General features: G+C 51.4%; 1 protein-coding gene across 5 annotated transcripts in view; it reads left to right on the top strand.

The window, feature by feature from the left end:
- The window catches only part of HOMER3 (homer scaffold protein 3), a 29,815-nt gene extending 14,997 nt beyond the window's left edge, over positions 1-14,818 (top strand). For 4 of the 5 annotated variants that reach the window (XM_074851827.1, XM_074851826.1, XM_074851828.1 and 1 more), the window contains 7 exons: positions 724-855; positions 1,294-1,401; positions 4,803-4,924; positions 5,815-5,971; positions 7,819-7,929; positions 8,744-8,824; positions 9,649-11,723. In XM_074851827.1, coding sequence (XP_074707928.1) covers positions 724-855; positions 1,294-1,401; positions 4,803-4,924; positions 5,815-5,971; positions 7,819-7,929; positions 8,744-8,824; positions 9,649-9,837 — 900 coding nt within the window. In that variant the 3' untranslated portion in view covers positions 9,838-11,723. Of the gene's footprint in view, positions 1-723; positions 856-1,293; positions 1,402-4,802; positions 4,925-5,814; positions 5,972-7,818; positions 7,930-8,743; positions 8,825-9,648 lie in introns of all 5 variants that reach the window. The other variant, XM_074851825.1, reaches the window with a different exon arrangement.

The following is a 14,818-nucleotide window of genomic DNA, read 5'->3' as shown; positions in this document are numbered from 1 at the left end:
ACACTAGAATTCGTGCTGATGAAATATGTGCCCTAGGGTCAGATGTTGTCCCTCCCTGTTCCACGCTCCTCTCACCCCCTGCGCATACAAAAACACAGAGCCTTCATCCCGTGCTAAAGCCAACCCCTGTAGATACAACAAAATGATAGACAGAGGTTGAGGGACACTCAGAAGTAGTCTGTACAGTCGCTTCCACAAAATGCAATTAACTCTCCCTAAACTGTTCTTGATAGGCATTTTCCTGACTCCTTCTTGAAGACCTCCAGTGGCAGAGATGCACCAGTCTTCCCAAGCAATTTCTTTTGTTGCTACCCCAACCAGTAGAGAGTGTTTTGTAATAGCAGTCCTGACTGCTGTTTAAACCTTTTTTTTTTTCTTACTTGCCATGAAAATGGAGAACATCAGAAAGTTTTTAAGTCCCCAGAGACATGCTGTCTCTTATCTTCTTCTCCAGCAACGGAGGAAGCCGATGATACTGAGGCTTTTTTTTTTTTTTTTCTTTTTCAGAAGACAAGATGATTGAGATTTGTTTATGTCACGTAGCCAGACTACAAAGACTTTTGGTCACCAAAAGCCTGAACTGTTGTTTTATAGATTAAAAACCAGACTTTTTTACCCCTAGCTCCTAGAGTACACAGGGATTAGAGTGATCAGTCCCACACCACCAGCCCAGGGCAGCAGGCCAGAGTTTTCTCAGACTCTCATTGTTGCCTCTCTCTACAGGCAATCATCAACAGCACTATTACCCCCAACATGACCTTCACAAAGACGTCCCAGAAGTTTGGACAATGGGCAGACAGCCGAGCCAACACAGTGTATGGGTTGGGCTTTGCTTCGGAGCAACATCTCTCCCAGGTAATGCTGCAGGTGCTGGCAGAAACCTGCCACTAGCAGGGAAAATGTCCCTGAAACCCTGAAGGGCAGAGCAGCCTCTGGAGAAGAGACTTGAGGAACCTGATGTAATGCTGTTTGCACTGTGCTAAAATCTAATGTAAGATGCAAAGATGCTAGGAAGAGTTTTAAAGTAATATTTGCAGTGTTTTGAGCATCACAAATTGAATTAGGACTTTAGGCTCAATTTCTGTCATTGCTATTTAGCTAACCCCACAGCCCTGAGTGCCAGAATCATGGGCAGGGGCAGGAAGGGGCTATTCCCTGAATTTTATTGTTAGCTGAAGAGAAATTAAAAATCATGTTGAATAAAGTTGCAAAGGGAGGAGTAACCCAGTCATCTATTCTAGTTCGTTCCTCATTTCAGCATAGCACTGGAGTGACTTTTCCGCTCCCCTCTAGTTTGCAGAGAAGTTCCAGGAAGTGAAAGAAGCAGCCCGTTTGGCGAGGGAGAAGTCCCAGGATAAAACAGAGCTGACCAATCCGGCCCTGAATATCACATCTCACCAGGTAATGCTTGAACAGAGGCCTGAGTAAAGCTCGCTGCAGAGCGATGACAGCTGGGGAAAATGGCCACTGTGCTGATCTCCTCTAGTAACTTCTTGCTGTCATCCCCTTCTCTCTGAGAGCTTTCTTGCCAGACACTGAGGTTGGAGCTTCACGTTTTGATGACACCTGTGGCCTTGAGGTCACTGTTGAAACACACGAAGTAGATTTAACTAACCAGTGTTTAAGTGGAGCTCCTGGGAAGGTTCACGCTCCTCCCTCTGTGCCAGTTAAACTATCAAAACCATTTGCTGTCTTATAAAGCCATGCTGGAGGTGTGGGTTTGTTGTGGTGGATGGGATTTCTTGGTTTGGTGGGATTTTGTTGTGTTTCTTTTTTTTCTTTGGAGTTGCTGGCTCTCCCTGGGCTCAGTGTGACAATAACAGGCAAGTAGCATGCAGGAAAGGATGCTGCCTGATTGAAGATCATAGGAAGGAAGACAACCATTTCCAACCATTTTTCTTCCTCTTCTGGGGCTGCAGGGGATTCTTCTCCAAGTGTCTCTGATAGGTGATGGTGCTGTCCTTGGGGGCCCATGGAAAGACAGAGAGATTTCTTAGAGCTGGTGACTGAGGAGCCCTGGCCAGACATCTTCTGTTTTTGTCATATTTCCACTGTGGAAGAGAAGCTGTGCTGTGAGAGTAGAAATCACACCCCCCTTGGGAAGTTTCCCCTAAGGTAGAACGGCACACATGACAACCAGTTATTCAATTTTCTTTCCCCCAGGAGACCCATCCAGAAAGGTTAAGCCCATCACAGATCATTCTTGCACGCATTGCACTTGCAGTTGTTGCCTTTCTCCCTGTACAGTTAAACCAACTCCAGCAGCGGCGGGCTGGAGGGGAGGGCATAAGCTGTGGAGAACTCCACCCTGTGTTTTCCCATGGTGCTGCTGATGAAGTTGCCCTCCCAAACAGTGCACTCCAGAGGTGGCTCTGCATTTCCCAGAGCTCCCGGCAGTAGGAGAGGAGCTGTAGGATGGAGGACGCTGTGTTCTCTGGGCTGAGGACAGGTGGAGTGGCAGCAGAGGAGGAGGGAGGGTGAACAGTACCTTGGCCTGCAGGGATAAGAGGGGGAGGTGGAGGTGGTGGCTCTGCAGAGACTGGCAATGTCATGTAGGGTGCAAAAATGGGGAAAATCTGCCTAGCTTTAGGCTCCTGCTAATGCTAAGCCCCAGCCTAATGCGTGGCAAATGAAGAAGGGGGTAGAGTAGAGCATTCATAGCAGAATGAAAGTTTTAGGTAAAAAACTCTGGTCAGTAATAATTATCCAAGACAGATTCATGACCAGCTGTGGCCTCCATCTAGCTCCCCTGGCCGGGAGATGGAGGCTGGGAGCAGGGATACTCCCTCTTATCCTGTTTACACCAGGCAGAACTCATCAGGTGCCACAACAGGACATGTCCATCTCCCCTGTGCTGTGATGGCAGCTTGCAACAGAAGGGATGAGGAGGTCAGAAGGTGAAGGTTAAACACAGATCAGGGAAATGGCCAAAGGCTGTTTGTTCTTCATGCCTGACTCAGCAGTGCTAAAACTGCACCATGTGAACCCCCATTTGCTTCCCAATCAGCCTGCCTCGTATCTGCAGCCCCTGCTCGCAGCCGTCCTGCAGCCAGCGTGCTGGCAGTGACACAGGCAGTGTCCCAGTGTCCCCTGCCATGCGGGCATGCAGAGCTTGTCCTGCATTTCCTGCCGTCCTCAGCCTGCCTGTCCATCAGCCGATCTCCCACTGCTGATTCACGGTCTCTACATTAGTAGAGCTTCAAACATAAGTTTCGCCCTTGAATAATTGATTGTGTTTCTGTTTGCAAGTGAGCAGAGAGCGGATCTGTCTCCTGAAATTATATCAGGGCTCCCTCATTTTCTGCATCTGCACTAGATCACTTAAACTTCAGATTTTCTGAGCTGGGGAAATCCCAGGACAGCTGCTCTCTTCTGTCCTCTAGTACCTTTTAGGCCAATCCCCATCACAGAATATATCACTGAGGGTAATGTAAGCACCAAAACATTGTGGAGTGTCTTCAACTGTTACTGGTTTCAGTTGGACTCACAGAGGGTTTCTGCCCCTTCCTTGTCTCAGTTTCCCCACCCTGTGGTAAAGGTGAGGCAGGGTTGTGTTTTGCAGCTCCCACTGCTCAGTCACTTGCTGGAAGGCTTCCTGAAGCGGGTGTTCAGTACATCCCGTGGCCCCCTCTGGCTCTATTTATAGAAGTCAGCCGACTCTGAAAGCAGGTGGCTGTCCTTACTGCAGGCGTTTGAGGGCTACTGAAGAACTCCAGCAGGCTCACCAGCCACCTGGTCTCACAGCCCCCAACTTAGGATCCCAGAGACTCAGTGCTCCGAGCATCTTTTTATAGCTCAGTTTGCTCTGTCAGTGCCAAGCTTCTTCCCTGCTGGGAGAGGAGACCGTGCAGAGAGGACCTCCTGGAGGGGCTGGAGGATGTAAAGTCTGCCTTGGCTTCTACGTATCCATCTCTGCTGCACTGTCAGTTCCCCCCAGCCTGCGAGAGTGAATTGTTTGTCTCTGCTAGCTCTGATGTGCACAGGAATACGAAGCTATAGAGAAGGGTATACTTTGGTGCAGGGTCTGCGAGTTTCTTCTCCCACATCTTTGGAAAGTGGGTGCCACTGTCATCTGAGCAACAGCTGAGTTTCCCTCCCTTGAACCCAAGAAACACTGTTCCAGTGGCACCTGGTGTCTTAATTCCAGGTGCAGAAGTTGGACTTGCGACTGAACCCAGGTGGCCTGGCAGGTCTGAGTTTAGAGTTTATTAAGGCTTTCCACTGCTCTGAGAACCAGCGAGAAAATCCTATTAAGAATTCAGCAAAACCCTGAAACAACCAGCTTGAGCATTTTGGAGTGTTGTGCACGGCCGCGGGACTTGGGTTACAGGCTGTAGCATCGCTGGCATTTGTCAAGGGGAAGTTGAGAGCCAGAGAATTCAGTACCTCAAGTTGGGAGGGAGGAATAGCTGGTGTGTGCAAGCTGTGAGCCCACCTGCTCGGGCTGTCTGTGCACTGGGATCGCTGCCCCAGCATGGCATGGAGACAGGGAAGGGGAGGACGTGGCAGCAGGACAGCTGCTGGAAGAGCTAAGCACTAACCTACGTACCCAGGAGAAAGCCCTGTGTCCCCGTAGCTTCTGGAGTCATTGCTGTGCTGTGACTGGTGCTGCTGAGCCATACACGAGGATCTTTGCCACCCCTCGACAAGCACATCACGACCTAAGGGTTAGGAGCGAAAGCCCGCATTTCTCGCAAGAGTGCAGGGACTGAGAACTAGCCCTGTGACCCCGGGCCGAGACCTTGTGGCCACGTGGCCTGTCTTTGCTGCCGTGTGCTAACCACCTTTTCCTCATCCCCCAGGTACTTCCCAGCCCCATCATCAGCTCCAATGGACCAGGAGAAGATAAATTATTCCGGAGCCAAAGTGCCGATGTTGAGATAACAACAGAGAAGGAACGGCTGAAGAAGATGCTTTCAGAAGGGTGAGGCTGCCACAACTGCTCTCTGCTCCTGACTCCTAAACTGTCTGTTTTGGCAGGATTTGGTGCATGTCCCTGTCATCCCAAATGTTACTTCTCTAGGTAGCTGATAAATGCTCCATGTCTGCTGCTGCTCAAACCCTCCACCGTACCAATTTCCCCTCTTCCCCAGTGGAAGGTGATTCCAGCCTGGAGGTGAATCCGCTGCTCAGATGGCGTGGGGAGGAGAATGCTTTGTGTCCGCAGCAGGGATGAGTTGATGCCAGTTATCTACAGATCAGTAGTTTGTGATACCAGAAGATGCTCACACTTTTCCAACTGGCCCAGGGCTGCATTTGTGTAAATTCCCCTGATGATTCTGGCAAAGTCCCTGCTGCTTCCGCTCTTTGTTCAAAAGACTCTGGGCTGGATTCTGCCGTGTGGCTCCTGTTGAGCTCCCAGCTGAACACTTAGAATGTTTTTAAATCAAAAATGAGTGTCCTTTGCTACCTTCTCCTGAGTCTGGGGTAGTAGGGTTTTATTCAAAGCAAACTTGGATCTAACAAGGATTTTAAAAATGGGTTCACAGTCCCACACTGTAAAGCTCCTTTATAGTAGCTGTATCCCCCAACCCCCCACCCCATTAATCTCACAGTGTGGTTTCTGCAGTTTCAAGCAAGCACACATGGCCTCAAAGTCAATATTATCCAGGGATAAAGGAAAGGGATGCAGATTTGGGGCTGGAAGAAGCATTTATATTTGGGAAGCGATATGAAAGCTGAATAGAAGACTGTGGAGGAGCAGGGAGCACTTCCAAGGGCATTGTTTCAGTACATGTTAGCACTGGGGTAAGAAACCTCCATGCTGAGACTCTCTTGTGCTCTCCTGAACACTTCCCCTGTTCTCTCACACAGGTCGGTGAGTGAGGTCCAGTGGGAGGCTGAATTCTTCAGCCTCCAGGACAACAACAACAAGCTTGTGGCTGCTCTCCATGAAGCCAACGCCAACGTGGACCAGTGGAAGAAGCAGCTGGCTGCTTATCAGGAGGAGACGGAAACGCTGCGGCAGCGGGTGAGCACAGGAGGGCCCTTGCAGAGCAGGTCAGAGGAAGCCCCATCCCAGAGCCAGATGGTGCCCTTGACCCCATTCTCCCATCAGTTTCCATGGGTGTCAGCAGGAGATGGGATGGAAATCCAGGATGCTGCATGAGCCTGGCAGGGAAAACATGTCAGGGAATAAGGCCACATAACTAGGGAGCCCTCACAAGAGCTCCTGTTTTCTGCAGAGCAGGTTGGGGGTGTGCAGAGTCCCTGTGGATAAAGGGAGGAAGTCAGAGCACAAAATCAAAGAATACCAGCTTCCCTTCAGATTTTCTGGGGGTAGTTCCCAGCTGCCAGCAACACTGAGTAAGGTCTGTGCCCGCCCTGAGCTGGGCATCAGGGCAATCTTCTGGCTGCTGACAGGAAGGATGGAGATTGCTCTGTCTGCTATAATTAGCTCGAATCCAAGATGCGACATCATGAAATCCGGGTGGCACAGAACAAACAAGCCCTTGTTCGGTTGGAATAATAGGATCTTTTGACCTACGTGATGTCAGAGAGGTCACGGATCAACTGAGGAGGCCTCTGTGTGTCTGGGCAGAGGAGTGACAGTCACACGGTTGGGTTTGTTGGGAGGGAAGAACTGCGGAGTACTTGGGAAAGGGTTTTAGGAGAGTTGGGGTTTGGCTGGGAAAGGACTCTGGAGCCCTCGGAGAAGAAGGCGTAAAGCCATTTCACTTCTAGAGAGCTCATTCAAAAGACAGCAGGGATTTATAGCAATTAACAGCTGTTGCCACTTGATGGCTGTTGTGTGGCCAGTCTGTGCAGTAAGCAGCCGTCCCCCAGGATTCCCTGTGCCCGCTGCTAATTCTCAGTGCTGGAGTCAGGTGGCAAAAGAGCTGCACAGAACAAATTTTCTCCTCTGCAGCAGGAGTCAGCCCTAGGTACAGCAGAGAACTCGGCTGTGCGTGTCTATGTGTGTGGTTTTGGGGTGGGCTGGACCGGGCTGCCTTTTCCCTGCTGTTGCTCTGGACATACTCAGCTGTCTGGGGGCTGTTCTCACAGCTGGGAGCTAGGAGTGAGGATTCTGTGAGCCCTGGGTGAAGGGCAGCTGCTGGGGACTTTGCAGAATCACAGAAGAAACTGTAATACAGTGAAACATCTAGATTATTGTCTCTAAACCAGAGCATTTTAGGAGCAGAAGTGGCTGGTTCTGGCCATGACCCTGGGAGCCTGACAGCTCACAACCACTGTGTATATGGACCTGGGGGAGGCCAAATCCAGCCAGTGTCACCCGGCTGCCCTGCTCGTGGGAAAGCGTCACGCCAGGGTCCGAGTCCTGTTGGTGTGAGGGTGCCCATCATGGGAGCTGCACGTGGAGAGCTCCGTGCAGGCCCCAGGACAGCTTGGGCCCCAGCAATAGCTGCTGCAGACCTTCTGGTGAGCTTTTAAAAACGAATCCTCCTCATGAATAATCTAAGCCACTGGGCTGAATTTTTCAGGAATGGGGAGTACGCTTGGGCAAAGCCTTCCCCCCAGCTCTGCTGTGGTTGAGCTGCAGTAACTCCCTTGCCCTCGGCAGTCTCTGCCCAGGGATGTAAATGGAGCTGGATCTTGCCATGGCTTTGGGTTGTAGGCTCACGTGCTTGATGTCTGCCAGGCAGGCTTTGCTTGAAGTGCAAGGCTGCAGGAGAAAGCAGAGATAGAGTCTCCAGACAGAGTTTCACTCCCATCACTCCAGGATGGGAGCTGCTGCCCTGTTGTAAGCCCAGCTGGGTTTGCAAGGAAGCCAAAATGTGACAGAATGACTGTGGGTGATAAGGTGTCAGGACATTCCTGTACCTCTGAGCACACCTTCCTGGGCTTGCTTCCGTGTAGGTAGCAGAACTGGAGTCGCAGGGGGCTCACGATTCCTCCAGCGAGAACAACAAGGAAGAGCTGAGCCAAACCCTGGAGGAGCTGGAACTACTGATCAAGGCTAAAGATGAGGTAAAACGCGGCAAAACCTGAAGCTGGGTGGCCTGTCAGTCACCAACGCCCTGTCTGTCATTACAGCTCGTATGAGATCAGAGGGCCCCTCCTGCCATTGCATGTGCTGCCTGTGGAAGCCTGGAGCCTCTGTGAGGCAGCGCAGCCCCCTCAGTGGTCTCCCCTCCCCAGAGAGGCAAAGCTGAGTGCAAGTCAAGTGCTGGGAGTTTTCCGTGCAAATAGCCTGGAGTGGAGAGTCTCAGCCACTGCACAAACGACAGGGCTGTGTCTTACCCCTTCCCCTCTCAGCGTCTGCAGCTGCAGTTAGCCTCTAGTGTAGTAATTGCTTCTCGCTTTCACTGCATTTAAATGAATGATTTAAAGCAGAGTTTTAATTACAGAGGCTGTGAAAGAAGGGAGATGTGGAGAGAATCTCTCCGATTTACACAGCTGCAGGCTCTGGGGGCCTTGCTTCAGCAGGGTGGGGGGATGGAGCCTTAGGGTTGGAGCTGCAAAAGGAGGATTGAAGGGGGGAGGTGTTTTGGGGCTGGCAAGTGTTTTGGGGCTCCCGATCCTTAGTGAGAAGAGATCTCTTCCCCCCTGCCCAGGCCTGCACTGGGGCAAAGGTGTGCAGAGGCTTTCACCCAACAGCTGAGCAGAGACCCTGGCCGTAAGAGCTTGGGATCTGATCTGGAGTGAGGATGCAGCAGGGTGCAGAGACCACTGAACCTTTCTGGCACTCAGCTGGTCGTCTTGATTAGGGGCTAATGGCTTAGAGGGAGGCAGCAGGTACAGGAGTGGGTCTGACATGGTGCTCTTCCTCCTTGTGTTTTAGGAGATTCAGATGCTAAAGAGCCAGAAGTGTGGCCGATGGGAAGCAGAGGGCGAGCGGGAGGAGACGCTGCAGAAGCTGCAGGTAAGGATGGCAGATCTGGGACACCTCTGCACTCAGAGTAGAGAGATCTGTCCCCGTTTCCCCTTTGAGCCAACGAGTGAATGCCGCAGAGCTGCCATGCCTGTCTCTGCCTCTGCATGATGGAAACAGGTCCTTGCCTATGTTTCTGCCTTCTTCCATGCTCCCTGTATCCCTCAGAGAGATGACACGGGGCACAATCAGCAGGCAATAGCAAACCCAGCCTTCACGTACTCTCCTCCAGTGCTTGCAGTAGCCCCTGACATGGGACTGCAGCCAGACCCATGATGTCCCGTGACCTCCATCTCTCAGAAGTCCTGCTTAGCTTGCTGATGGCCAGGGATGGCTGGGGAGCGGAGCTCTGACTCAGTCTGGCTGGCAGGAGGGATGCAAGCTGCTCTGCACCTCAGGGCAAGGACACAGATGGAAGCAGGATCTGTTGTGCCGTCTCTGGGGACATGGCCTGCCTGTGTTTACCTCTGAGCTACAGAACAGGGGGATCTGCTGCGGGACTCGGCCCCATAGACAGGCACTGGCTTTCAAGGCAGAAGAATATCTCCAGACACCATCAGACCTGGAGATGCGAGGCGTGGGGGGGGGGGGTAGATCTGCATTTACACACCTTTGGGGAACACACACGTGCGCGTGGCAGGGTGCTGTGGCTCAAGATAGTGCGATCCCTCGGTGAAGGACGTGGTGGAGCCCCGGGCTGGCTGGGTGCGGGTGGCCTGGCACTAGGGTGCGAGCAGGGCTGTTTTGTGGAGATAAGGGGCGGTGGTCTGCGAGCGGCGCGTGTCGGCGCTCACTGCACTGGTGTCCCTCGGCAGGAGCTGGAGGCACGCAACGCCGAGCTGGAGCGACGCCTTCACCTGGCTGAGCAGACGCTGGCAGAGACCTTGGCCGAGAGGGAGAAGATCCAGAATGAGGTCACCAAGGTGGCAGAGATAATGGATGTGAAGATATTTGAGCTCAGTGAGATCCGGCAGGGACTAGCCAAGCTGGTAGAGAGCAACTGAGCAGCAGCGCGCTCAGAGGAGACACCTCTGGAGGAGGGGAGCCCGAGCTGGGACTGGTCACTGACAGCAAGAACAGCCTCGAGCTCTGTTCGGGCAGGATACACCAACATACCAGCAGCTGCCTGGACAGTGTGGAGACCAGCCGCAGCCACTCACTGCCCGCTGAACACCCAGACGGAGGGCAGGGAGGACCTGAGCTCCTGAATCCTCTACAGGGAGCGCTGCAAGTCGCAGCCAGACCTCTCTGGACCCTGCCGTGGCTGTGGCGTGGTCCAGAGACAGCAGCTGTCCCTGTGCTGCCTTCCCAGCCTCCCTGCTGCCACTCTGTGTCTCCAACATTTTTACAGTTTTCTAGGGGAAGGGGCTGAGCAGCCTTCATGGTTTTTTTTCAGTAGTTTTTTAGGAAACCACTTGCCTTTTGCAAATAAGCTGCCTGTTTCCCCACTTAGGGAGGGAGGAGTTCTAGCATACCAAGGACAACAGTTGCTCCCTTTTCTCTTCCCCAGCCCTAACTACATCGTGTCTTTCTAACAGGATCCAGTAACACTGGCCACTGTCAGGAGCTTCCAGAGGTAGCAGAGTCCCCACTGCAGAGAAGGGTGCTTGCCTGACTGTGGGTCCTTTCCACTATTCAGTCACATCCTCCAGAGGAAAAAGAACTGCAGGTTTTAAAGCTGTTATTAGTTTAACACAGTGGGATTTAATGACTTGTTAAAACTTTAAGCAGAGAAGAGTAGAGGCTTGGTTGGGAAAGGGGCATTTGAGAAATGGGACATCCCTGAGGGGATGGCCAACAAACTGCTAGATTGGCATCTCTCCCAGCCTCTAAGGGCTGCAGTTAATTGAAATTAAATGGAGCAAATCGCAGTTGCTCTTGGTTTCTTTTTTTATTGGGAAACAGTCCACAGAGATGTCCTGCTCCATGTCAGCTGAGCAGTATTCCTTGCGAAGGGTACGGGTCCCAGCTTGCCACGCCTGGCCAGGTTAACTGAGAATGGAGGCGTTTGGAGCATGCTGGGACTGGTGCCCTGCAGGGCCTGTGGGAAGTTTGTGAGTTATTGTAGATGTTGTCTAGTAATAGGAATTGAGCAAGGCCTGAGGGAGGCACCACAGAAACCTGGAAAGTTGTGTCCCCCCCATGGCACCCGCTGCGCCCCCGTAGTTACCTAGGAGCATGCTTAGCCCTGTGCTGAATGACGAAGCAGTGTCTGTGTAAAGTAGTTAGTAACCTTACAGGATGTTGATGGATTTGGCTTTTGTTGTTGTTTTTTTGCCCTCTTTGCCACTATAAATTACGCAAAGACAGCAGTAATCCTGGGAACGTCCCACAGGTCTGCAGAAACTCCGGTACACGCTGCCCTCTCCTCGGCAGGGCTGGGGAAAGGCGGTGTGACTCCTCAGGGCCTGCCTCTCCGTTCGCTCACCCAGTGACCACGGCAGGAACCCACAGCTTCCACACGCTGCCTGCAAGTCAGGGCAGCATTGGGTCTGGCACCTTGGGAATCTGCTGGAGTGGAGAACTGCTGGTGACTCTCTGCTGGATTGTGTCTAAGCAAAGCCCTTCCCTTTCCCAGGGGTGATGAGGAAATGGCGAGATTTCCAGACCTGCATAGCCAGGGAAGGGCTTTTCTGTTTTGGGGTTGGGTTTTTTTGGTTGGTTTTTACTTTTTTTTTTTTTTTTTTTTTTTTTTTTTTGCATGAAGTGTTCTCACAACTGTATGGGGCTGGAGCTACTGTAGTAATATTTGTTTTGGAGTATTTAAGAAGAGAAGGAAGTAACTAGGTGGCAAAAATTTCTAGGGACTTGTTTACCACCCTGTGCCAGTGTTCATATTTTATTCCTACAGGAGCAGCCTTCTTTTGAAATAGAGATCAGCTCCAAGAAAGGTGTGTTTGGTTTGCATCTCTGTCACTGGAATGTGGAAGGAGGAGGGTGGGATTTGGGAGTATGGGAGAAAGAAAGTTGAGCAAAAGTTTCTTACGTTCTGTACTACTACGCTCTCACACTTCTCTTCTGTGGCTGCGACCCACGAGGTGGAGCTGGATATGGACCCTTAAATTCTGGCAGTGGCCATTTCATAGCCCAGCAACTCGGCCAGTGCCTGTGTTGCTCATTGCTGGGGGCTGACCAGACGCCTGTGGGCCACGCCTGGGTGAGTCACCTCTCCCGAGGGAGGCCACTTTCCCACCCTTCCCAAGAAGTGAGAGGGAGGACCCGAGTCAAGCTGCTGTGCAGCCCAGCAGGACTCTCTCGGAGTGGGAGAGAAGCGGCCGCAAGCTACAGCGTGGTGCTCAGCTGAGACAGCAGCTCCGACAGCGTCATGGAGCACCGTGCTGCCGGCCGCTCTCCCCAGGACCTTCTCTGGCCTGGGTCAGGCAGCAGAATGGTGTGAGACCCCACTATTTCAGCCTCCCTTATGGATTTTACATTCTCAAAGCACAACCTAGTGTCGCTGGAGAACTCCAGCTAGACCTACAGCAAAGACGAGTGACCCGGTGACAATCTAGGGTGAGTGCAAGAAGGTCTACAAGTCCTGCAACAAGTCACAAATACAAGAGATCTGCAGCTAACCTTCCACTGACATCCTGCAGGAAGCTCGTCTTGTTTCACACAACGTTCAACCTCTTCATGTCAGGCTGAGAGTCAGCTGGGGCCAGACTCTGTTTAAAAAATGCCATGAGAAAAAACCCCAATGCTATGAAAAAGCACAAGTTCTAGGCTGCTGCTTATCCTCGTGACCCACATGAAGCCAAAGCCCGGGTGTGACTGCACACGCAGGTCTCTCCCCCATCATTGTGGTGTGTAAAATCAGTGTTGAGAGTGCTGCTGAGCTCAGGCTGCAGGGAGGGAATTGGGGTACCAATGAGATGGGGGTGCTACGCGCTGGTCGTGCAGGGATCCTCAACTAGTGCCTCCCCTGGAGACTCAGCAGCCCAATATCTGATACCCTGAGGAGGTGTGACCCTGTTTCTGTCTGGTGGGGGAATTATTCCCCCCAGTCCTACTGTGAAGAGCAAATTCTTCCACTCGGCTCTTGTGAAATCAACGCTTCTGCCCTCAGAACAAAGGTCACCCATTCACTGAACCTTCTGAGCAGCCTGTTCATTGCAAACAAAAGGTGCTGTCAGCCCCTGGGAGCTTTGCCCTTGGTGCTGCCCTGGCAGGGTGCTGGCAGCTGGTTCCCTGCACCCGGCGCTGCGGCACCTCGAGGCCAGCGGCGCTTTGCGTGTGTCGGCTGTGCATTGCTCTGCCAGCTCGTCCCAGTCTTGGCTGTGCTCCTTTGCTCTTCCATTGTCAGGAACCAGGAACAGAGGCCATTTTCCTTTACACTCTTCCCCACGGGTGCTGGTTGCAATTCTTTTTCTTGCCAGAATAATCTGAATAGTGGCTTTTTGATGAGATCTGTCTGTTAAAAGTCTTTTATTGAGGCATCGCAGGGCAGTGTGATGGATGGTTCTGGGAGGCACTTTCCGTTGCAGTCTTCCCCTCTTCTAAACTAATGAAAACCCATTCATCACCTGCTATTTCCACAAATGCCCTAAATCTGTGGTGAGCAATGAGACAACCCTACTGTAGACGGTACAGCAGCAAAGCACTAATTCCATCTGCCCCACTCTAGCGAGCATTTAAAAAGGACTTCAATTATGTTTCAGAACAGCAGCACTCTAACGCGTCCCCACCACGTGCTTTCCAACCCTCACCCCTTCCCTGTTTATGCTTTTCTTCCTTCAAAAGGAGAAAATCTTGTGTTGCAAAAGCCAACACTGAAGGGCAAGCCTGCAGTTTTAATGTTTGCTTCTGTCTCTCAATAACAATTACTGTCAGCAACTAACAATGGCTTCCTTGCTGGAGGAGAAATGCTACTGCTTGCAGGTACCTTGAGAGACCTAATTCTTCTGGCAAATTAGGATCTTAATTATTCATAGAAAACCTAGACAGAACATTAATAAAGGGAATGGAATGGTTCACATATGAGATCAGGATGAACAAATAAAAAATCTTGCAACCTTCCCCTCTTTGCACGACGTTCAGATGGACAGCAGCAAAGTGTGATCTCTGCTCTGGATCCAGACCCAAGACGGCTCCTTCTGCCCAGCTCAGCAAGAGGAAGTGAAGCTTTGCTATTACAGGACGTGCCAATAATAGAGCCTCAGAAAAAGGATGTGTCTAATGCAAACGCCATCTGACAGATGCCAATACAGGCCTTCCAGGCTGAACGGGAATGCAAATCCAGTCCAGACACAGAGCTGCCCTGGCAGGCAGAGCAGCAGACCACCACCAGCTCTGCCACGGGCTCGCTCTGCCGTCTCCCTTGCCTCTCCAGACTTTGATTCCTCCTCCTCCACAGAGTAGATAATTACTCTCCCTGAAGGACTGTTGGACTTAAATTACTAGCATCTACAAGGTGCCTGGAGAGCCAAGAGAGGAAAAGGTTAGCACAGGCCAGACTGATTAATACCCTAAGTGCATTGAGTGATTTTAAACAAGAGATAAAAATCTTTCTCTTCCCCAAAAGCCACTGCAGAGCCCCCTGGTAATGCATGTTGTGTTGTTAGGCAGCCTCACATCAAAGTTACTTAACAGATTGTCTTTGATATCTGTACTGTTGTGAGAACACACTGAAGCAAGTTCTTGATGGAGGGAAGGCAACTACACGCTTTGTTTTAAATCTCCAAAGGATCAAACTTGGGGGAATTGTAATTAAATAGCACCGTTAATGAAAAATAGGTGACCTAACCCTTTTGAGCTCCTGCATCTGGGCTGCAGAGATCAGCTGCTCTGTTACTCAGAGAGTAGGTTATTTTTAGTGCAGAAATGGTCTGTTTACACTTGACAGCGCAGGCAAGCGTACTCTGTGAGTGTAACACCCCTCCCTGCACACGCTGGAAGACAATTTCCGTGTGCATCAGAGAAGGCAATTAAATGTGTGTTTTGGAAAATGTCCACATAATAAAGCCCCCAAATCCAGTGAGGTTCACA

This window comes from Strix uralensis, chromosome 27 (genome assembly GCF_047716275.1).
Source record: "Strix uralensis isolate ZFMK-TIS-50842 chromosome 27, bStrUra1, whole genome shotgun sequence".
Taxonomy (NCBI): Eukaryota; Metazoa; Chordata; class Aves; order Strigiformes; family Strigidae; genus Strix; species Strix uralensis.
This window is presented reverse-complemented; position numbering and strand designations above follow the sequence as displayed.